The 26,335-nt window shown below is 34.5% G+C and overlaps 1 protein-coding gene and 1 pseudogene across 1 annotated transcript; both read left to right on the top strand.

Moving 5' to 3' along the window:
* LOC145799987 (uncharacterized) overlaps nucleotides 1-18,912 on the top strand; it is a 45,297-nt pseudogene extending 26,385 nt beyond the window's left edge.
* A 221-nt stretch (nucleotides 18,913-19,133) lies between these two features.
* On the top strand, nucleotides 19,134-19,756 carry LOC145799986 (uncharacterized). The gene is made up of 2 exons (XM_082889637.1): nucleotides 19,134-19,449; nucleotides 19,548-19,756. The coding sequence occupies exons 1-2, from the start codon at nucleotides 19,134-19,136 to the stop codon at nucleotides 19,754-19,756; spliced, it is 525 nt and encodes a 174-aa protein (XP_082745763.1).
* The last annotated feature ends 6,579 nt before the right edge of the window (nucleotides 19,757-26,335 follow it).

Genomic DNA, 26,335 nt, shown 5'->3' with positions numbered 1-26,335 from the left:
CAATGTATTTAACAGACTCAAACAATGGAGTACATCATCTTTCTACTCCCAAGTAACCATACATATACAATGTATATAAATATAGTCATATTCAATGACAAGCACAATTGATTTGTTTCAATTCACCTAATCTGCATGCAATTTCTACAACAATCATAGCTATCCTCCACCGATAGCCCAATACAGTTATTTCTAAACAGATATAAAATCTCATAATAGATAGTTTATTCGAAACTACCAAAGAATGGAATAACACATAACCAATCCCACCATTCATATCAATACCCTTTCAATTTCACATTTTTAATGACAATTTCCATTATTCATACAAAATAATAATTTGATTCAATTAGGGCAAATTCTCATTTTCCCTAAAATATTAGCTAAGTGCCAAAATCATCAAATCATACACAATACAACATCATTTTCAAACCCCTCAAGCATTTATTTCACCTTTACCAAAAAACCCCTCTTTCCATTTTATCCCCAAACCCTAGGTTCGCCTTAAACACCCCGAAATCACATCATTGTTATACAAGATACTAATAACTCAGCTAAATATCATATGGAAGCGTAGAAAAGATCCCTACCTCGAGCTTAGATGAGAGAGAAGAGAGAAAGCTCAAAAATCAACGGCGACGAAACAATGATTTGCCTAGATCAAAACGTAACCCTTGACAAGCTCTACACTTAATCTCAAAGGAGCAAGGTGAAAAGATCACTCTAGGTGAGTAGATCTAGAGATTTTAGTGAAAAAGTTTGTATGACGCCCTCAAAATAATATATAAAATCCAACATTCTTGACATGCATAGATATAAGAGAAATAAATATATTTCCATTCATTAGAGTAGTTAAGTACAAAAGTATTACACGTTAACAACAAAGGTAAATGCCCCAGGGGCCTACAACTTTCCAAGCCAGCACTTGGTCACCAAGGAGAGTACTAACTCAAATACATTTTAAGCCCTTGGCTTGAAATTACATGTAATACACCAAAAAGATAACAATAAAAGTCCTTCAGTCTCTAAGCAACCCAAGCTACGTCCTTGGAGGTAGCATATCACCTGAACCCGAAAATGGTATTCTATAAAAGGTGAGCCACAGCCCAGTAGAAATATACTAAACCAACTATAAGCAATGACTAAAATAATAGCACTTGATAGATGGTCAGCACTCATAAATTCGTTTATATCATATTTTCGTTCCATGACAATTATGTCCATGTTACATTTCACTTTCCTTTATATACCAATTCATTTCATAAATGTGGCTCAGAACCTGGCCAGATAATTCAGCGGAGATTACATCTCTCATTATCAATAATTCCATTTCAATTGGAATAACAACTCATATTGAACATTTCTTCCTTCACAATAGTCACACATAATTTCTGTATCAATCTCCAATAAACACTTCCATACTTCATATATGATATACAAATAGTGTGTTAAAGTATAGAAGTATCAATCTCCAAGAATTCACGCTCCAGCGTCAAAACTCCCGCTCGAGCGGAGAAGCAACAACAAAGGTCTCGCTCGAGCGTCAAAAGCTCCGTTCGAGCGTGAAGGCCAAATTCTGGGCATCTACTGTAGGTTTCACAGCACAACCAACCTGTTCCAAACCTGCCCAACACAACCCAAGTCTCAAATACAAAGAGTAAGGGATGAAAATGAGAATGAGACAACAACACAACCACAGAACCAAGTCCGGAATACAATAAACAAAGGAAGGGAAAACCAGGATCACTATTGTTTGAGTTTTAGAGAGAGAGAAGAAAAGAGAACTCATTGTTTGAAAGGAAGAAGGGGAGGAAAAATAATGAAAGAAAAGTGGTTTGGGCCTATTTATAGTAGTACAGAATAGCCCTAAGATCAAATAAAATAATAGGCCCAAAACCCCCCAAGGTAGGGCCCAATTGAATCCCAAAATCTGAAAAAAAACACGCAGAGGTCGACCTTTCGGGCAGGGGGGTCGACCCTTTAGGTAGAAAAGACAATTTGGCAACAAGCAAGGGGGTTGACCCTTAGACAGGATGGGGTCAACCCTATTTTCTAGCAACTAACACACAGATTTTGCAATATAAGAGGGTCGACCCTTAGAAGGAGGGGATCGACCCTATTTTCTAGCAACACTTCCAGAAACTTCACCAACAAGTAAGGGTCGACCCTTAGGAAGGTTGGTGTCGACCCTAGAATAGAATTTCTAAGTCTCCAAGGAACTTTTGACAAGAACAAGTGCGAACAAACAAACCCAACGAGTTTAAATCGAATTATACTCCTCCAAAACCAACATACAACAACACCAAAGATTTTCAAAATAAAATAAAGGATTCAAATACACTTCCCAAAAGCTTTGAAGGATACAGGTGCTACAACCTCCCCACCTTAGAAAATTTCGTCCCCAAAATTTCAGTAAGTTTTAAAGCCATGATTAAACTAATCCCAATAATGATAATCAATCAATTTCATTACCATGACCCATTTTCCGGTCATCCATTCTCATTGACTCAATACACAAGTCCCATATTAAAATGAAATTTGCAATTTCCCAAAACATTTACATTGTTTAGCTAGAATCCGAGTTTTCAAGAAATTAACATCGTATAAACAATGCTCCCAAAGTGATATAATACATGTGATATTCCACATTCTCAAACATACGCAAAGTTTATAATAAACTCATGTTTCCAAGATGCCCATAACATATACAATGTTCTTATAATTCAAAACGTATACAATGTTTATACCTTTCGTCATCGTAATTAAAATTCCAATACATGTTTAGATATCAACAAACAAGTCCGAATATTTCTCTCGGACTTCCAATTCACGCTCCCAAGTTGCTTCCTCAACCTCGTGATGTTTCCACAATATCTTTACTAAGGGAATTGTCTTGTCTCACAAGACTTGGTCTCGTCTATCCAAGACCCTCACCGGTCTCTCATCATACGAGGCATCCTTATCTAACTCTAAGTCGGTCTAATCCAACATGTGCGATGGATCTGTCTCGTACTTTCGAAGCATACTAATGTGAAACACGTTATGAACCCCAGAAAATTGTGGCAGTAATGCCAAACGGTAAGCGACTTCCCCAATTCGCTCAAGGATCTTAAAAGGCCCAATAAATCGAGGGGAGAACTTCCCACTCTTCCCAAATCTCATCAAACCCCGTCTAGGTGAAATTTTCAAAGAGACGTGATCACCCACCTCAAACGACAAGGGTCTCCTCCTACGGTCGGCATAGCTTTTCTGGCGACTTTGAGTCGTAATCAATCTCTTACAAATAAGGGCCACTTTCTCAGTCGTTTCTTGAACTAATTCTGGGCCTAACAAAGGCGTGTCACCCACCTCGGCCCAACACACCAGAGATCTACAAGGTCGACTATACAGGGCCTCAAACGGTGCCATGCCAATGCTCGATTGGAAACTGTTGTTATAAGCAAACTCCATTAAGGGTAAATGCCTCTCCCACGACCCCTTAAAGTCAAGGACACAGCCTCGAAGCATATCCTCAAGGATCTGAATAGTACACTCGGAGTACCCATCAATTTGAGGATAATACGTAGTACTAAAGGTCAATCTAGTGCCCAAGGCACTCTGCAAACTTTGTCACAATTGGGCTGTGAAACGCGGATCTCTATCCGATACTATCGTCACAGGGACCCTGTGCAACCTCACTATGTCCCTGATGTACAGGTCGACTAAATAGTCTATTGAATCACTTACACGCATATGGATAAAGTACGTGGACTTGGTTAACCGGTCAACTATCACCTAAATGGCATCATTACCCCGTTGAGTCCTCGGAAAACCCACCACAAAATCCATCGTGACATGTTCCCACTTCCATTCGACTATAGGCAAGGGTTACAACAAACCCGCTGGTCTCTGATGCTCGGCCTTCACTTGCTGACAAGTGAGGCACTTCGATACAAATACGACTACATCCCTCTTCATACCCCTCTTCCAAAACTGGCAACTCAAATCCTGATACATCTTTGTGCCTCCCGGGTGCACCGCAAGGCGTGAATGGTGAAACTCTTGGAGTACTTCCTCTCTGCAAGACTCCGGTACAAACAAACGGTCCCGATATCTCACACTTTGGTCAGGATACATATTCAAGCCCTTCTCTACTTTTCCACTTGAAATCTTTTCCATGAGGGTTTCTACCTCAAGGTCACCCCTCTGTGCTTCTAACACTCTGTTCACGAGTGTAGGTTGTGCAACCACAGAAAACAAGGTTGCAAATTCAATGGACTCGCTAAGATGCAAGTCAAACTTCCCTAGGGTACCCAACATTTCCCACTCTCGGATGGCGACACAGGCTACACTATTGATAGACTTCCTACTCAAAGCATCGGCCACTACATTGGCCTTTCTAAGATGATAATACAACTCGAAGTCATAGTCCTCTGTGAAGTCCATCCACCTCTTCTGCCTCAAGTTCAAGTCTTTCTGTGTAAACAGATATTTTAGACTCTTGTGATCAGAAAATACTTCGAACTTCTCACCATACAAATAGTGCCTCCAAATCTTTAAAGCAAAGATCACTGCCACTAACTCTAAGTCGTGAGTAGGGTAGTTCCTCTCGTGTGTTTTCAACTGCCGCGAGCCATAGGCAACTACTTTCCCCTCTTGCATCAAAACACAACCCAAACCTTCCCGTGAGGCATCACAATAAACCGCGTAACCCAAACCCCTCTCTGGGATAATCAAAACTGGAGCAGTGGCGAGTCTAACTTTAAGTTCCTGGAACGACTTCTCACAAGTCTCATTTCACACAAATTTGACCCCCTTCCTCGTTAGCCTAGTTAAAGGTGAAGCTAGTTTAGAGAAATCTTTCACAAACCTCCGATAATATCTGACCAGCCTCAGAAAACTATGAATCTCAAAGGCATTCTTAGGTTGTGCCCAATCTTGCACTGCCTCAATCTTGGATGAATCTACCGCCATCCCTTCCCCGGATGCCACATGTCCTAAGAACTTAACTTCTCTCAGCCAGAATTCACACTTCCCGAGTTTAGCATACAACATATGGGCTCTAAGTAATTCAAGCACTACCCACAAGTGTTCCTCATGTTCCTCCTCTGACGGTGAATAAATCAAAATGTCATCCACAAAGACGACCATGAAGTAGTCTAGGAACTCACGAAAAATTCGGTTCATCAAATCCATAAACACAACCAGTGCATTGGTCAGTTCAAAAGGCATCACTAGAAACTCATTATGGCCATACCGCGTACGGAATGCAGTTTTTGGGATATCCTTCTCCCTTACCCTCAATTAATGGTAACCCGGCCTCATGTCTATCTTAGAAAAACAACAAGACCCCTTCAACTGATCAAACAGGTCATCTATACGAGGCATTGGGCACTTATTCTTAACAGTAATCCGGTTCAATCTTCGATAATTGATACAAAGTCGCAAGGCACCATCTTTCTTTTTAGCAAAGAGGACCGGTGCTCCCCAAGGCGAAGTACTAGGATGGATAAAACCTTTATCTAACAATTCTTGGAGTTAAACCTTCAACTCACTCAACTCAGCGGGTGCAAACCGATACAGTGCCGTAGAAATCGGTGCCGTGCCAAGTACTAAATCAATGGAGAACTCGATCTCTCGGTAAGGTGGTAAACTAGTAAGATCCTTGGGAAAGACATCGGGGTATTCACACACCACCTTTGGCAACTCAACTCGAATTTCATCACACTCGCTATTCTGAAAGCTACCAAGAAGACAACTACGTTCACTCTGCCCACGCGGATCATACACTGGTGATAAGACTCTATCCACTCGGTCCCCCAAGAAATAAAAGCAATCCGCGCTCAAGGTACATACAGTAACCTTCTGACGGTAGCAATCTATAACAGCCTGGTATGTCGATAACCAGTCCATACCCAAAATAATATCAAAATTAGTCATATCAAGCAAAACAAATACAAATGGAAATCGACGACCGGCAACCTCTATATCACAACCCCGACACCCCTGCCTCAGAATAACCTCACCACCAATAGGTGACTCTACACAAATAGGAGATGCTAATTGTGCTAACTCCAACTCCAAAATCGATGCAAATGTAGATGAGATAAAAGAATGGAATGCACCCGTATCAATCAACACATTAGCAGCTGAATTGCAAAATAGGAAAATACCTCTCACTACTGAAGGAGCAGGTACAAGATCTGGCACGGTAACAACATACACACACCCTGTTGGCCTCTGATCTACTTGCTCACCCCTCGGAGCATAGGCCAGCTGTATTAACTGAGTTGAAGAAGCTCCCTGATTAGCCCTCGAGGCATGTGCTGGTTGATGACTCTGTGTATGCCTCAAACCAGACGCACTAGATGTGCCACCCAATTGTGGGCAAGACCTCTTCAAGTGCCCTGCTTGGTCACTCTGATAGCAAGTGGGCGGCTGTCCTCTACCCTGACTTTGGCCCTGAGAATGAGCCAAAGTCGAAGTTGCTCTCTGCACTCCTCCTCTCTGCGGGCAAGCTAGAGACTTATGGCCCAACTGACCACACTTAAAATAGGTCACATCTGCCTAGCCACCTCTTCCAGAACCCGAGCTAGGCACTGGAAAGGTAGACCTCGACTGAACTCTCTAGGACTGTTGAGGATTAGAACCCCTCTGTCTCTTACCATCTCCTTGACTATCCTGACTCTTCTTGGAGCCCCTCATCCTCTCCTCCTCCGCCTGCATGATAGTCGCTAGATGGGCCGTTGCCTCCACAAGGCACCCATAATCTCTAATCTTGGATCCGGCCACTCGAAACATAAGTTCGGTCCTCAGCCTCTTCCCGAACTCTAAACAACGACGCTCCTCAGTCGCCACTAACTCAAGTGCAAATCCAGAGAGGCTAGTGAAAGTGGCCTCAAACTCGGCTATAGGTGTGTTCAACTGCTTGAGGCGAGAAAACTGATCCCTCAACTTCTCTCTAATAGTGGGAGGTAAGTACTTGTCCTGGAAGGTGTCAACGAAAGCCTCCCAAGTCCCTCCAATGTGTACCCTAGAATACTTCCACCATTGACTTGCGTCTCCCTTCAATTGGAAGGATGCCAAGGTCACTCTCAATCCCCTGTCTTCGATGCCAAGCATCTCAAACGTTTTCACCATCTGTTCCAACCATTCATCTGCCTTTAGTGGTTCCTTTGGGTCACCTAAAAACTCATCCAGATTTGATCAGAAAAACTCCCTCTTCCGAAAAGAAGGCCCTGCCTCAGCTACTTGGGCCTGAACTTGATTCTTAGCTCTGAGAATGTCCATTGATTCCCTCAATGCTCCGGCCATTTCATGGGCTAGGGCGCCTATGGTCTGTTGACCTGCTGGTTTGGCCACATTGGCCTAACCAACTCCTTCCTCTTGCATCAGAATCTCATCCGGTATAGGCACCTCGTGCCACCTAGGCCTACCACGCCTACCTCCACGACCATATCCTGACATCCTAATAAAGGTAACACAAGAAATTAGCACATTCACAAATGTGCTGAAGCTAATTCACTCGCGTCCTAATACATTGGACAACAATAATTCACTCCACATAAACATGTAATCATGTAAACACATACGAATTTTATCTCCGAATAATGACCGTCCCGTGGTGTTGCTAGAGTTCCAATTAGAAATAGCAGTGATCAAGTGCCTTTCTAACAGGACTCCTAGAAACCCATAGACCCAATCAATATCCAAGAAATTTAATCCCATACCCAAATAATCACTTATACATGTTGTCATATAAGCACATATCGTTCACACTTGAGTCTCTAGCAAGCGAGACAAACCCATTGTGGTACTAACCACTTCCCACGTATCCAAAGTATTCAAACCCGGTACGCTTTGATACTAAGTTATAACGCCCTCAAAATAATACAAATAACCCAACTCATAAGAGGAATGAATATAACATAATTGGTACACTTTCTCATAACAGAATTCGTATTACAAAAGGGGTTACATGCATTACACATTCATAAACGTTCATTCAAAATCTACAGCATGTAATGAAAATTAATAACAACAAATTAAATGCCCTACAAGCCTACATTTTTCCAAGACATATCTCGGTTAAAATCAAAAGTGAGCTCCGCTCATTACATCTTAAGCCCTTGGCTTTACAAAAAAAAAATATACAATCAAAATGAGAAGCCTTTGCTTCCAAAAGTTTCTCCCACGTTATTGCCTTGGTGGAGGCATGCCATCATTACCTGAAAATGTTATTCCCAAGTAGGGTGAGCCACAGCCCAATAGAGACCATCTAACACAATATACGAAATTTAGCAAAGGTAGAAGTACACTATGCATATACAACGTCGAAGATAACGACATCCACATTAGGTATAGTCTTAAATTACCAAACTCAATCATTAAGCCATTTCCCTTCATTTCATTTAATTACATAAGCCAATTTCATCATTTCTTAACAACCCAAATGAGATTACAACTCATAAGTTCTAGAAACACATTATTAACACATAAGCACTTCAAACTTTTCTTTCATGGATATTTCGTCCGTGGGCAGCCATCAAATGGGACCCATGTAAACATAGGCTATACAAGACTACAATTGCCATTTTACGGATATTTCGTCCGCGGGCTAGGGACCCATGTATAATTTCGGGACTTTCACCCAGGACACTCCAAACAATTTAATTATAATGGAGTCCATCCCCTTTTTCCTCCGAAACAATCATTCATACATATGCAATGTATTTAATGACAAACTCAAATAATGGAGTACATCCTCTTTCCACTCCCAAGTAACCATACATATACAATGTGTATAAATATAGTCATATTCAATGACAAGCACAAGTGATTAGTTTCAATTCACCTAATCTGCATGCAATTTCTACAACAATCATAGCTATCTTCCACTGATAGCCCAATACAGTTATTTCTAAACAGATATAAAATCTCATAATAGATAGTTTATTCGAAACTACCAAAGAATGGAATAACACATAACCAATCCCACCATTCATATCAATACCCTTTCAATTTCACATTTTTAATGACAATTTCCATTATTCATTCAAAATAATAATTTTATTCAATTAGGGCAAATTCCCCTTTTCCCCCAAATATTAGCTAAGTGCCAAAATCATCAAATCATACACAATACAACATCATTTTCAAACCCCTCAAGCATTTATTTCACCTTTACCCAAAAACCCCTATTTCCATTTTATCCCCAAACCCTAGGTTTGCCTTAAACACCTCCAAATCACATCATTGTTACACAAGATACTAATAACTAAGCTAAATATCATATGGAAGCATAGAAAAGATCCTTACCTCAAGCTTAGATGAGAGAGAAGAAAGAAAAGCTCAAAAATCGACGGCGACGAAACAACGATATGCCCAGATCAAAACGTAACCCTTGGCAAGCTCTACACTTAATCTCAAAGGAGCAAGGTGAAAGATCACTCTAGGTGAGTAGATCTAGAGATTTAAGTGAAAATGTTTGAGTTTTAGAGAGAGAAAAGAGAAGAGAACTCACTGTTTGAAAGGAAGAAGGGGAGGAAAAATAATGAGAGAAAAGTGGTTTGGGCCTATTTATAGTAGTACAGAATAGCCCTAAGATCAAATAAAATAATAGGCCCAAAACCTCCCAAAGGTAGGGCCAAATTGAACCCTAAAATTTGAAAAAAAAAAAAAAAAAAAAAACACGCAGGGGTCAACCCTTTAGGTAGAAAAGACAATTTGGCAACAAGCAAGGGGGTCGACCCTTAGACAGGAGGGGGTCGACCCTATGTTCCAGCAACTAACACACAGATTCTGCAATATAAGATGGTTGACTCTTAGACAGGAGGGGGTTGACCCTATTTTCCAGTAGCACTTCCAGAAACTTCACCAACAAGTAAGGGTTGACCCTTAGGAAGGTTGGTGTTGACCCTAGAATATAATTTCTAAGTCTCCAAGGAACTTTTGACAAGAACAAGTGCGAACAAACAAACCTAACGAGTTTAAATCGGATTATACTCCTCCAAAACCAACATACAACAACACCAAAGATTTCCAAAATAAAATAAAGGATTCAAATACACTTTCCAAATGCTTCGAAGGATACATGTGCTACAAGATAAGTAAGAAAATACTATAGATATTTACTTTTGCCCTTACAAAGAAAATTCACTAGAAGAACTTACGTCTTTTTCGAAGACAGTATAAAAATTTAAGGTTTTTTTTTTTTTTTTTTGTTTTTGAAATCAAATTTTAACTAGATAGGGTCTTTTGCTAATTTGTAATACCTATGGGTTTATATTTTATTTTTGTAATCTTTTCAAGGACTAAATAAGTTTGAATGATAATTTAGGGAATAAGTAGACAATTTGACGATAGTTTAGGGATAGAATGTAACGCTCCAAAAATTGGGTATGGTATATCTATTTATGCAACAAAACCCACCTGATAGACAAACACATATATATAGCTAACTATTCCATACATCCATTTCCTTTAAATCCCAAATGCCAAATACATGCTATTCACATCTCAATGGCCCAGTTCCAATCCCAAGCATACATTTTACAACTAGTATGAAATGGAAGCCAAACAGATAATAAGTGCCCTACAGGCTTACAAACTTATCCAAGAACATTCTTGGTTACACAAAATGGAGTTTTAACTCAACGCAAATATAAGCCCTAGGCTTACATTCCACAAATAACAATAAAACAAAAATGAAGCCTCAGCTCCGAGTCCTCCCAAGTCAATGCCTTGGCGGAGACATAGCACCTATACCTGAAATGGCTTCCCTTATAGGGTGAGCCACTGCCCAGTAGAGATATACTACACAACATATGAACCATGACAAGACTAAAGAGGAGTATGCTCATGCCATGCTGATGATAAAACAATTTATCTCTCTTTTTATAAAGCATGCAATGCTGAGATGCAACAACAGATATAAAATCATTTCCATTTTAAACCATATATGTTACATGAATACAGGCTCTGTGAATCTCTAGGTGAGTGTCTACAAGTAGGCTCTAATGCACTACCACTGTCATTTTTACCAGTAAACTGGAAGGCTCGACACCTAACCGCACGGTTCTACACCCCCTACCCATATTCACCAAGCATTCATCTTTTCGCAAATAGATACATTTTCAAACATTTCTCAAAAACAGATACATTTCCAATGAAATAAATGTAATGCAATGTCCAATGCAACAAATGAGGAATGTGGTTCAATTTACCTAAGTCTCATGCATTTCTACAACAATCATAGCTATCCTCCACCGATAGCCCAAAACAGATATTTCTAAACAGATATTTAAACACTTAAATTTCAAAAAAAAAAATCTGATAAATACAATTTATTCCACATCTCATCAAATATGAACAACTATACTAGTTTTCATATCACAATCACGTCCGGTAACCTCTCAAGGTCCATTTCTAATTGTGTCGGTTTTATTCTAACAAATACATTAAGCAAAATAATACCGTTGATGCCCAAGAAAACATCATTTTCTTACCAAACTCATTTTCCAAGCATTATTCAACTATGACATCCTATTTTGATCAAAAGCCCCAAAAGTTAAACATAATTCCTTTGTTTTCTTTAAAAATACTCTTTTGGTCGCAAACCGGTTAAAATTTCAAAACCGATCGAGTCGAAGTCCGTTTTTGTTCAAATTTAAAACATAACTCTTTCATAACCTTACAAACCTATTCCAAGTTTACACTTTCGCAATTTGGGCATCAACTCTTTATTTTTCTCAAAATTTCTCTTTTAAGCAAATAAATCACAAATTTTTCAAAAATTCTAATTAAATTATATACAACTCTAAACTCCATATAATCAAGTAAAAGTGCATAAAGAAGAGTAGAAAAAGTCCCTACCTCAAGCTAGAAGAGGAAACAAGCAAAAATCCCAATATTTGACTTTTTTGGATTTCAATCTCCACCGGTCAAAACGTTGCTCTCATCAAGCTCTTCACTTTGATCTTAAGAATTATGGTCTAAAACCTAATAGATTTTGGTGGATCAAAAGTTTTACATGATAAATGTCAAAGAGAAAAAAAAAATAAGGGAGAGAGAACTGAGCCGAAAGAGAGAGAGAATCGAAAGTGGGAGAGAGAGAGCTAGGCAACTCTGGAAAATGAAAATAAAAGAATGGCAAAAGGGTTGGACAACCCCACGTGGGGTTTGTCCATTTTTTTATTTTTATTTTTTCAAATTAGTACAAATATCTATCAATATATATACATCTATATACATATATATATATATATATATATATATCAATTAAAAGTATGTTTCATGATCATTATAAATTTAGTAGCATAAATGACAAAAATGATATAATCTTTTCACACCAGAAAATATATTTCATTTAATGGTACACACCATAAATATTCATAACTCTTTTATGGTAATTAAATAATAATAATAATAATAAAACCACAACAATATTATATGGTTACTAAAGGGGCCCCAATTCAATCAATTGGGTCCAAAATTAATGGAGTTTAATAATTTAAAATAAATCCCCAACTGAGATTAAAATATAAATGAACTTTAAAAGACTTAAGGTGGTCCCCCAACATTTACATAATTAAATATGAACCAAAATGATTAAGTATGGCTAATCAAATAAAACCCAAAAATTGAATTTATATCTCATTTATTACTCAAGACCCAAGAATCACTAAAACTAAAACTAAAAAAAATAATTTTGCCAAGTGGGCCTTACGAAGTTGAAATCAAGAAGTAATATAATTTATTTTCATCAATTTAAATAGAATGGTCCATGACACCACAACAATAATAATAAGGGCAAAATTCAATTTGATTCAACTCGTTACAACCTTCCCCCCTTACGGAATTTTGTCCCTGAAATTCGCCTTGATAAAAAGAATAATGGAATTTACTCTTAACATAATCACTTGAGCCTTAAACTCTCAATAGCCATTTTCACATTGAAATATTCTTTCAATGCCCCAAACACGTACTAAGCTCACTCTCAAGAATTTAATGCTCTCTTACCTTCCATAGTAAAAGACACCGTAACTGAAATCGAAACTCTCAAACCCACTTTAATCACAAAGCCGTAAACACAACAATAACTCCTCAATGATGGTACTACTATTTCTTATCGCTCGAATCAAACAATAATGACGAACGGTTTAATCCAATCGGCCCTACAATCGTGATAGCATCTCATTCTAATCACATCGGCAAAATTATTTTACCAATATGAAGTAACAAATTTTCAATAGACTCAAAAACAAAATTTCGACACCCACTAGCTATCCATGATATTAAGATACATTGTTCCAAAGAAGCCACCCCTCAACTTATAACCACTCATACTAGAATTTGGACAAACAATTTATAATAGAAGGGAAAATGTAGGTGATTCTCGCAACATATAAGGGGTTAATCAAAATCTATCGAACTCGCAATTGGAATACAACCGTACTCACAATCTCACTTGAACACGTTCAAACACACCCACAAAATTTGCTTACTCCACACAACTAAGTCAACAGGTCACAGCAACAAAAGAATCCCCTACTTTGAAGAGCACTCAGAAAAGTATTCAAATATTACACACCATGAAAGATGACTCACCACAAACATTTTTTTTTCTTCATAATCTAGTGCAATAATTTACTTAATATCCATACAAAGTGATTATGTCAAGACTCTTAACCAATGAGAGGACCCTCCCTTTAAAGACGCAATTCAATGATATATTTTGTAATTGCAACCGTCACACGACAACTAACTCATCACAATATTAAAATGAATTCATACGCGGTTACCTAATTGAATAAAACTATCACAAATAATGACTTCAAATATTTCATCCCGTGAGAACCTCTACTCATTCCCTAGTACAATCATATTCTTCCCTGAATTATTCAAAAAACAAATTCACAGATCACCTTAGCCTCAATTGCTTCACTTGAACAACAAGAAACACCAACCCTTATGAAACATAATGCAATCATGCCAAACACACTACTTGAAAATTCTCAGCCACAACTTTAATTGCCCAACCAAGCAATTTTTCCATTATTTTTACCTATCCACTCTATTTCTTTCACTCAACGAACCGACTAATAGTTTATGCAAACTTGCCTACATCCACCCACACAATTTCACTCCAACACAGAATTTACCCAAACGCTCACACAATGCACTTTGAGTCCACATAGAATTCATCAAAACTGGATACACATTCTAACAATACTAAGGTACTCCCAACAAATACTCATAGCTGTAGTGACTTTGAAATCTCCTTTGAAGTCTTTAGTCAGCTCGCTTCTACCCAAATTCTAAAAGATATAACCACAAGCTATGATGCCACTTCTTTTCACTCTACAAACAATCTCGAAGGCACTCATTCACTCTAAACAAACAATCTCGAAGGCACTCATTCACTCGAGCGACTAAACAACTTTGACTGCAATTTTGCTTCTGGCTTTGGGGATGCTAGCCCTCGACCCTGCCTAGGCGCGCTGCCCTGGACCCGCCAAGGGGTGTTTCCCCCTAGACCCCTACGAGCTGACCGGGCAGCTCGATCCCTGACATAGTTAGTGAAGTGGCAAACATGAAAGAATTATCTTCTGAAACTTCTCTGAAGACACTTTGGGTTGGATTCGCATCTAAATACTCATAGCCTCACTGAAATAAAAGAGCAAATACAAGTACAGCTGAAAGGAGTTTTGTCAAATAGGATTGCTAAGAATAAAAACCTAACAGTTTTGAAAGAGGGAAAGTGGGGTTGAAAAACCACTTCAAGTAGGCTACTAGGCTGGAACGCTTTCATCAAATATGCATATGGGTTGAGCCAACCACTGATAGTCTTTCCCTCTCTTCTAAGAACTGTTGGCAAAAGAGCCAACTTGTCCTCTCCCTCTCACAAGCTTCCTTTCAGAGTTGACTTCACAAGAATTCCTTGCTTCGGTGTTGTTTCCTCACTAAGTACACACTTCAAACTCAGATGAAATATCAAGCATGAAACTGAAAATATTATTTTGAACTATATTATTATAAACAATATTTGTTGCTGATAAAAAATTAAAAAAAAAAGGTATTTGTGTGAAGAGATATTTTGCCAAAATTGAATGAAGAACTGAAGTAATGTACAAGATTCGTCAACTTGTACAATAAGGTGGATCCAAAGGAGGGAAGGAAATTAACCTTGTTGAGTGCTTAAATGACTTTTTAGGGTTCCTTAAAAAAACAAAAATAAAATAAAATAAGATTTTTGAGAGAGGAAAATAAAAAAGAAATCCAAGCGCATTCATTAAGGCAATAAAATAGCTTGCTACAAACCTAAAATGTGTCAAATTTTCATTGTTTTTAGCCATCACCAATCATTAACACAGAAAAGATCAACAATTAAAACCTACACTAGACAACAAATAAATTCTAGAAAGTAAGCAACGTAACTTAAGTATATAAACATATCTAGATATGAAGAGAGTAAACACTACAGAGAACAAACTCTTACTATCGCGTTTGGGTCTTAGATTCGTGGAAAGAATATAGACGTGAATGAAATAAAAGCGAATAATGTGAATCTTGACTTGATTCTGAACACAAGTGAACATGGAAATCATATTACCAATGGTTTAATCATCTAAAGTGAGAGTACCTACAAATAGCCGTGAGCGGAAAGGTATTGTTTGTAACTGTCCAAGAGTGTTCTTAACATCTCTTCCAACTGATCATTTCTGGATCGGAAGAGAATTCTAAAGCTCTTATTTTGTTATATCACTGGTTTAAACCTCACGAGACACCTCAACATGGTGAAGCTCTAATAGACACTGAATGCAAGGGGAAAAAATATAAGAAACATTGAACTTAAAAAAAATATGGAGAATAAACTAAGAAAAAGATCTTTAGCTAGTAAAACTAAAAGAGAAATAAAAAAGAAAGCAATTTATATTAAAAAGAAATAGTTGAACTCCAAAATAAGATGAGAGAGAGAGAGAGAGAGAGAGAGAGAGAGAGAGAGAGAGAGAGAGGGAGATGTGATTTTAATGAGAATTGAGTTGCTCTAACAAGCCCTTCAACAAGGTATCACCAATATGAATTTTGTTGGGATTTAACTAATACCATCAACAATTTCAAAAAAAAAAAAAGAAAAAAAAAAGAATTCTGTGATGACATATATTCATATCCTTATCGCCTTGTATTTGCATGATATAATGTTCAACAAGCATATAATACTAAGAAACTACAGCCCATAAAATCAAAACAACATTTCCAACTATTGATGGAGAAAAATTAAAAAGGAGAAGAGGTATTGTGGTGGTGGCGATTGAAAAGTTACTTATAGTTTGGTGCTTTTATTGAAATGATTGCATTGAGAGGACAACCAAATATACACATAAGCCAACACTTGCATAGCTATGTAAATGTCTATTTTCATACAAAATGAGTCTACCTAGATTGTTCACGATGGTTCACCCCAACGAAAGGTGATTTTGACATTTTAAAAAACTTTCATTAGATTCAATTCTTTTCTCATCAAATCTACTTTTGAATTTATTTTTATTTTTTATTATTTATTTATTTTAGTGGGGTTTGCTTTCATACTTGCAGTAGTGCCCCTCCTAATACTAATACATAGCCCTTCCAAATATGTCAAACCCACTAACACACACGCACCCAGGTTTGGTTTTTATTTTTTATTTGTTTGGAATCTCAATCCCAATCAAATATTGACACAAAATCTTTTTTTTGGGATAGATACACACAACTCCAATTACAGTAAGGCTAAAACTCTAAAATCCTAAAAGTGTATAAAATTCTTTATTTATTTTTATTTATTCACAGTACTTGTTAAGTATCCTCGTATTTTCTTTGTCTTTGTTGTCTCTCTTTGTTGCTTTGCAATTTGTCAACTCGCGATTCACCAAATTAGAATCACACAATACAGATTTGGGACCACACTACAACCTTGGTATCTTCTCTTCATTGCTTACTGGTAACTTTATTTATTTATTTTTTACTTTTAAATAAAAATTATGAGTATTAATTTATAGTTATTTGTTAAGTTTTGATTTGTAAAATTTTTTGATTTGTTATTATTTATGTTAAAATAAGAGAATTTGATATGCTAAAATTATGAATCTTAATTGGTGGTGATTTATATTAAAATTAGGGATTTTGGTTTGTTGTTGTTGTGCTAAAATTAGGGATTTGATTTGTGCTAAAATTAAAAATATTAATTTGCAGTGATTAATATTTAAATTAGGGATTTTGATTTGTTATAATTTTTGCTAAAATTAGAATTTTTTTTTTAATTTTGATTTGTGCTAATTTAAATTTTTTGATTTGTGTTAACATTGGAGATTTTGATTTGTGGGGGTTTGTGATTTTGATTATAATTTTTTATTTTGATTTTTAGTTTTTTCAAACAATCATGGAGAAATATTTCAAAAGAAAATCAAAGATGAATCATCTCTTCCTCAAGAAGAAGATGATAATTATTCTTTCGCAAAACAAAGTCATATAGAAATCAAGTTAGTAGACCTTCCTGCAGATCCAGGACTACGACATCAGATTATGGACTATAATACTAATGATCGAGACTGAATTCATAGGGCATATCAACAAAAAGGTCCTTGTCAACCTCGTGATCATAATTTTCCACAAAAATCATTTGGACAAAAGCTTCGGCGATTTAACCAGGCTTGGTTTAGTGAATTTCCTAATTGGTTGGAGTATAGTGTAGCAAAAGATACAACATTTTGTTTATGTTGTTATCTTTTCAAACCTGATATTGAAGATCAAGTTGGTGGTGATCCTTTTGTTGGTGAGGGTTTCTCAAATTGGAAGAAAAAAGAAAAAATTCAGACTTATGTTGGAGGTCCTAATAGTGCTCATAATCAAGCTTCGAGTAAATGTCAAGACTAGTTAAACCAAAACCAACATATTCAAACGATTTTTTTCAAACAATCTGATCATGCTCGAATTGAGTATTGAACCCGTTTGAATTCATCGGTTGATTGTGTCAAATTTCTTCTAAGACAAGGACTTGCGTTTCATGGGCATGATGAATCTGAAAATTCAAGTAATCAAGGAAATTTTCTTGAACTTCTTAAGTTTCTTGCTGATCATAATAAAGGTGTCAAAGTGGTTACATTGAGCAATGCTCCACAAAATCTCAAGTTGACATCTCCTAATATTCAAAAAGACATTGTAAATGTGGTCGCATTTGAAATTGTCAATGTGATTATTAGAGATCTTGGTGAAGCACTTTTTTCTATTTTGATTGATGAAGCCCGTGACATATCAATCAAGGAGCAAATGGTAGTTGTAATACGATATGTTGACAAAAAAGGCCAAGTGATTGAGCGCTTTTTGGGTATTGAGCATGTTGCTAATACGAATGCTCTCTCACTCAAACAAGCTGTGGAAAATTTATTCTCTAGACTTGGATTGAGTATTTCCAGATTGCGGGGTCAGGGATATGATGGGGCTAGTAATATGCAAGGTGAGTTCAATGGTCTTAAAACACTTATACTGAAAGAGAACCTTTGTGCATATTATGTTCATTGTTTTGCTCGTCAATTACAATTGGCACTTGTAGCCATGGCAAAGAATCATAATCAAATTGCTTTACTTTTTACTTTGGTTTCTAATGTGGTGAATGTTGTTGGAGCATCATGTAAATGTCGAGATATTGTTAGAGAGAAGCAAGCTACAAAAGTTGTTGAGGCATTTAATACTGGAGAGCTATCTAGTGGGCAAGACTTAAATCAAGAAACTAATCTTAAATGTGCTGGTGATACACGTTGGGGTTCACACTATGGTACTTTAGTTAGCTTGGCTAGTATGTTTTCAACAGTGATTGATGTGTTTGAAATGATTTCGGAGGATGGTTCAAATTCAGAACAACAAGCAAAAGCAAATATATTGTTGGACTCAATTTAATCATTTGAGTTTGTATTCAACCTTCATTTAATGAAAATGATATTGGCTATTACAAGTGAGTTATCGCAAGCACTACAAAGGTAAGGTCAAGATATTGTTAATGCCATGAATTTAGTTCAAATTTCTAAAGTACGGTTCCAAAAGATGAGGGAGAGTGGTGGACATCTTTACTTGATGATATTTTGTCTTTTTGTGAAAAACATGAAATTGATGTTCCCCAAATGGAAGATATGTTTGTAGCTCGAGGGAGAAAAAGGTGCAATGCTCAAGAAATTACAAACTTACATTACTATTGCGCTGAGTTATTCTACACTGTTTTGGATATGCAAATTCAAGAACTAAATGCTCGTTTCACTGAGTCGAACACTGAGTTGTTACTTTGTGCGGCATGTTTGAATTCATCTAACTCTTTCTCTAGTTTTGACAAGAAAAAGTTAATTCATCTTGCTGAATTTTATCCCAAAGAATTTTCTTCAGTGGAGCTCATGGTACTTAATGATCAACTTGACACATATATTATCGACATGCTATTCAGTAGTGAGTTCTCTATGCTGAATGGAATTGCCGATCTTGCTAAGAAAATGGTGAAGACTAGAAGAGACAAAGTATATCCATTGGTTTGCTTTTGACTTTAGCATTAATCTTACCTGTTGCAACTGCTACTATTGAGAGGGTATTTTCAGCTATGAATATTGTGGAGAATTGGTTGCGGAATCGAATGGGTGGTGAGTGGATGAACGATAACTTAGTTGTCTACATTGAGAGAGACATTTTTGATGGCATTGACAATGATACTATTATGGAAAGATTTCAAAAGATGAAAACTCGTCGGGGTCAATTGTAAAAATTTAAAATTAAAAACTATTTGTAATGAATATTAATTTTTAATGTTTAACATTAGCTCAAAAAATTATTATTATGTTATTGTTATTGATTGGGGAAGAAAAATTTGAGATTGTAATTAATAGGTGCCCCCTATATTAAATTCCTGGCTCCGCCACTGAACTCATATATATACCCATAGTTTCAGGAAAAGTCCATCAATGAGAGCGAAAAATAAAAGCATTGAATTTTTTTTATCAGAGACGATTTTTGTGAAACTGTCTAATTTAATGGCTCAATCTCACTCATCAAGAAACAGAACCAAAGAAAAAAAGAAAATTGGAGTCAAATTATTTACAATTGTTTTTTAAAAATCAAATTAAATTATGCATAAAAGAAGGCTTGCCGGAAGCGGAAAAATGACGAAGAGATAGGGCTGCAAATGAATTGAGCTGTTCATGAACAAGCTCGGCTCGGCTCGGCTCGGCTCGTTTACTAAACGAGCCGAGCTCGAGCTCAAATATTAAGTTTGTTTAGTAAACGAGCCGAGCTCGAGCTCGGCTCGTCACGCTCGGCTCGTTTATCTTTATTTAAATTATATAATAAATATATTATTTATATATAAAATAATATAAATAGTATATAAATAATTTTATAAATACATTATTTATATATTAAATAATATAAATAATATTTTTTATTTAAATATTTTTATTTAAATAATATAAATAATATTAAAAAAAATTATCGAGCCGAGTTGAGCCGAGCTCGAGTTTCATTAATGTTAATGAGCCGAGTCGAGCTTGAGCCTAGCTTTTTATAGAGCCGAGCTCGAGCTCGATAAGTAAACGAGCCAAGCTCGAGCTCAACAAAGCTCGGCTCGGTTTGGCTCATTTGCAGCCCTACGAAGAGACGACTATCTCTCATGAAAAAGAAAACAGAGCAACGAGGAAGAAAGTCGCATTAGTAAAACGTTTTCTTTTTTTTTTTTTTCTTTTTTTTCTTTTGTTATATTTTTGGACAAATTATTTTTATACTTTGGACAAAGATAGCAATGACTTTATCTCAATTTGATTCAATTGATTACAATTATTAATATTGTTTTATAAAAAAAGGTACACATAAATGGTGTGTCATATTTTTTGGAATAAAATTACAAATTTGATCAATTTATTGAGTTAATTTCAACTAATTTAGTGATAATTTTTCTCTAAAAAATCTTAACAATGTTATCAATTGAACCAAATTAATAAAAAAAATTTAAGTTATAAATCAAAATTAAACCAACTAAAAATATAGAAATTATAAATATTCTAGAAATAAATTATAAGGAGTACCAGTATAATTTATTTGTTTTCTGTTTTACAAACTTGCATCACGTTTATTGTGAGGCCCACCTACATCACGTGTGATGCCACGTCTGTAATGGTCGATGGATCTGTGAGCGAAGCTTGGTGCTCGTAATTTACGATGTTGAAATAATTTAAATCATTAGATCATATTTAACAGGGTTTTAACTCATAAATTGAAATTTAGGTTGTGTTTGGAGAATTGAGATCCTCTCTAGTCACTCTTTGCTACCCTCCCTCCTTACAACGGTCCAGATCACTATTAAAAAAATAAGTTTAATTTTTATTTTTAATTTTTTATTAGAATGATCTGGACCGTTGGATCTTCTCTAAAGTGATCTCAACCTTTACAAGGAGGGAGGCTGGAGAGAGTGGCCAGAGAGGATCTCAATTTGTGTTTGGAAGGGTTTTGGAACTTTAGTTTCACTCTTTGGTTTGCATTTGGTGTTTGTTTACAGTTTTAAAAAATTAATTCCATACTTACTTTTGAAAACTCTGTCCAAGGCAGGAAAATTTTGGTTAACCGGTCGTCCTCCCGGACGTCTGGCTGGTTGATCGGAATAGTGCAAATTTTATTTTTATATATATTTTTTACAATTGCCACATGTTATTTTTTATATTTTAAAAAAATGAAATTTTTTAAAAAATTTAATGAGCTTTGTATAGAATTTTGAGTTATGTGTTTGGTTATGAGATATAAGTTTTTGTATCAAATGTCATATGTCACATCAAAAATTTCCTACTCAATTCAAAACATTTTTCAAAACTCATTCACCAAACAAATTTCACTCAAATTATAATTTCAAAACTCACAAACTCAAAATACAACTCCTGTTCTCAAATCATATTTAGAAACTTCTACCAAATGCTACCTTAATTTTTTTTTTTATAAAAAAAATTCACTTTTTAAATTATTAAATTTACTAGTAGGTGATTCGTGTGATACACGAGAATTTACTTTTAAAATAAAAAAAAATAATTTTGAGTCTTTATACTTTATGTGTAGAAAATTTTAATAATTGAAAGTCAAATACAAAAAGATTTAGTAATAGCGAATGAAAATTTTTGTCACTGTATGTGTGATTCTATGCAAAAAGTTCATAAAACAACTTCTTTTAAAATTATACGAATCCTCATTTATGTTACTCAGATTTATCAAAAATCATGAATTCAACTTGTATTAAAATATTTTTTTTCTTAAAAGATAAAAATATCAAAAAAATTCTATAATATACAAATTATGAGTTGGTTATAATTCATGGTGTATTATTATGGTTAGTAATCGAAAAGATCTTTGCTAATGTCATATATTTTTTGTTATGTCTAAAGTATATGTTGTTGTCTTTTAATATATATGTTTCCACTTTCTCACACACACAAAAAAGAAGAAGAACAAGAAGAAGAAGAAGAAGAAGAAAGAAAGAAAGAAAGAAAGAAAAAGTGGTGCATCGGATCTTTAATTATATTTCAAGGTGTTTGATTATGATCTATTATAATTTTTTTTTATGACAACATTTAAGTATTTTATTACACGAAAAAGTATTTAATGTAGGTTGACTTAAAGGTAGGATTTGTGTTTATATTAATAAGATTGTAAGAGTTATTCATATTGATGCATAAATAATTACAAATTCAAATCATAAATAGTGTCCTCAAAGGGAATCAGCCACAAAATCTCTATAACTCTAATAATTTCAGTTCTCAAAGAGGTTTTGATTAATTATGTGACACATTATAACAACTGCAATTTTTTTTATTCTAGCCAAATTATTTCTACATATCTTTTCTAGCAGAACTTATGAAAATGCATTATCATTAATACTATAAATTCAAAATTTTTATTTAAAAATTATTCAAGAATTATCAATGGGTGTCTTAAATATATACTATTTTCGATGAATCATTATTCTTTAAAATAATACTCCAACTATTTATCATTTGACATTTGTCTATTTATCTTCTAAAAGCTTAACAAAAATATATATATTAAGTTTCATTAATTTAATCAATCAATATCAAATTAGACGCTACATGTGTATATAAATCACTTGTAAAAATATGATGTTTGATATAAAATCGCAATCAAGTTAACTTTAATTAATGTAATAATATTTTATATTATGACATGTGTTACAAAAAATATTAATTTTAATTTTAATTATTTATCTCAATAATCTTAATCTTATCATTCTATAAAAGTGTTACTTGAATATTCATATATAATAAATTGAGTTAAATTTTTTGTTTATTTTGATAATTTTAGTTCTATTGTGTTATAAAGTGATTTTAGGGGGAATTTTAATACAAAAAACATATGAGGTGCAAATGATTCTGTAATGGGATGCAAGTGAAAGGCTGTGGGGTCTCCATGTTTGTGTAGAATTTTTTTTGTTGTCCCACTAGGATGTATTAAATTATAAGATAATAAAATAAACACTCATTTTGATAATAAAAATAATAGTTAAATTAGAAAGGGAATTAGTAATATAAAACTAAAAGTGATTCTAATTATTTAATTTAATTTTTTTATATTTGTGTGGAAGGAAAAAAATAAGAGCCCAAGCCCAAATCGAATCACGCCAGCCCAAGACAAAATGTAGAAAGTCCAAACACATCCCTTGAAGCTCACAAAAACAATTGGCAACAACTTGTCATCCAATTGAGGCACATGGAGAATAAAAGATAGTCTTCTAGAAAATAAATCTATGAAGTAAGGGAGGAGTGTCAGATTAGGCATCATCCAATGATGAGGAGCATAGAATTGACAAGGCTAAAGGTAGAGGCTGAGCTTAGAAAGACTTAGAATCATTCGATCAATTTAATCCTGCGGACGCAATAATCAGCAATTTAGCCACTGACGTCTGACATTATCTAAGCCATCTATATGCCAAAGATCCAACGACCAAAAACAATGCGCAAGTTGGCAATTTGCCTGACCAAAGCCAGATATAGGTAGAGCCCTTCGATCAAAGTAAGATCCAATAGATGAGGTTTGAGCTAGAGTAACTATAAATGGGTAAGAAAACAATTAAATCCAATTTAACCCAATTATACTTAGCCCTATTCAATTCTTGTTTAAAAGATATTTTCTTTCCATATTAATATTTATATGCTATGGCTGATCAATGTGCTGACTTGATCGTTGGAGGGTCCTTCCGACCTACCCAGGTCGGGAGTGATTATTGGCGTTTGATTTCTCTTCACAGAATGTAAAGGATTGGGTGCATTATCTCACTTTTCCTATGGCAATAATTTCACCTTTCACAATATTTATTTAGAAAATAAAAATATGTAGAAATAGAATTGCACAAAATTTATTTAAAACTGATTAAGAAAAATTTACCCATAAATCCCATTTTAAGGAATGATGATCTGTTTAGTCCCAAGGATTTTCTTATAGACCAATTAATCTCATTGATTTTAAAAAGGTAGATTTAATATATTATTTGAAAATTAGATTTTCGATTATACCCTTATTTGTATGATATTTTCTTCTTCTTCTTCTTCTTCTTCTTCTTCTTCTTCTTCTTCTTCTTCTCTTTTATTATTATTATTATTATTATTATTATTATTATTATTATTATTATTATTATTATTATTATTATTAAATTTTTTGTGTGCTAGAAAGGTAAGATACACAACCTATCATAATCAAATTTGGGATGAATTTTTATATGGAATCTTTTTTATTTAGAGTGACTTGAAATGTAAGATTTTGCAAACATCTTAAAAGGAATATAAAAATGACTTGAAATATAGGATTCTTCAAACATTCAAAAAGGACGTGGAATTCTTCAAATATTTCAAAAAGAATACAAAAACTCTTTAGTAAATTTTGGACAAATATATAATTTCAAACGGTAACACTCCAATGTAACACTCAAAGATAATCCTCTAATATAACACTCCAAAAAAACTCCTTAATGTACTTTTTGTAGACATAACACTCCAATGTAACATTTCAAAAAATAATATGGGATTCTTCAAACTATTCTAAAAGGAGTACAAAAATTCCTTAGTAACACTTCAAACGTAACACTCCAAAAAAACTCCTTAGCATAACACTTCAATATAACACACAAAAAAACCCCTTAGTGTATTTTTTCCAAACATAACACTCTAATGTAACACTAAAAAAAAAAAGGATATGAGATTCTTTAAACCATTCCAAAAAGAGTACAAAAATTTCTTAGTAAGTTTTGGACAAATGTATAATTTCAAACTGTGAGTGTTACATTTAAGAAAAATACATTACAAATTTTTTTAGTGTTTTTGTGTATTACATTGGAGTGTTATGTTTGGGATTACATTGATTGGAGTGTTACGTTTGGGATTACATTAATTGGAGTGTTACGTTTGAGAAAAGTACACTAATTTATTTTATTTTATTTTATTTATTTATTTATTTATTTTTTTGTGTGTGTTACATTAATGTTACGTTTTGGAAAAGTACACCAAATTTTTTTTTGGAGTGTTACGTTGTTACGTTTAGAAAAAGTACACTAAAAAGTTTTTTAGTGTATTACATTAGAGTATTACGTTATTAGAATGTTACATTAGAGTGTTAAGTTCTTATTTGTAATGTGGGTGGGATTTGTTCCAGAAAGAGATAAAATCCAAAACCTTTATAGTGCAGATTGTCCAAAAGTGTAATTTCATATTTGGAAAAACTCATTTTTATCCCTCAAAAATTAAATCCAAATGTATAAGTGATTACTCTTTTGTGTAATTTTCACTTTAATGGGACCATTGGGTTTATAAGAAAAATGGGCGGACTAAACAGTTCACAAAATCACATTTTAGAATTTATTGGTGCTTCACCCAAAGATTAAATATAAATATGTTGTGATTGTATTAAGAAGAAAATACATAAATTAATTATGTAGAATATTGATTTTTTCTTTAATATTTTTTTTGAATTATTTATACATAGTGTAAATAGGTATATAAAATTTAAACTAAATATATATGTTTTGTAATGAACAATTCCAAGTTAAATAAAAAAAATTAAATAAAAATTAATATTAAGACATCTATAAAATAGAAAAAAAAAATATAAAATATAAAAGAAAATTAATTTGATTCGTGTGATACACATAATTAAGCACATTCTGTCTTATTTATTTGTATATCGAGATAATTTTTTCCCCCAAATATCATAATAATTAAATTAAAATATCAACTATATAAAAAGAAATTTGACAACCACAAAACTGAATACACGATAAAAATTATATGAAAAATAAATATTT

This window comes from Camellia sinensis, chromosome 9, assembly GCF_055761805.1.
Source record: "Camellia sinensis isolate YWXY chromosome 9, ASM5576180v1, whole genome shotgun sequence".
NCBI lineage: Eukaryota > Viridiplantae > Streptophyta > Magnoliopsida > Ericales > Theaceae > Camellia > Camellia sinensis.
Note: the sequence above shows the minus strand (reverse complement) of the source record. Positions and strands in the feature narration are given on the sequence as shown.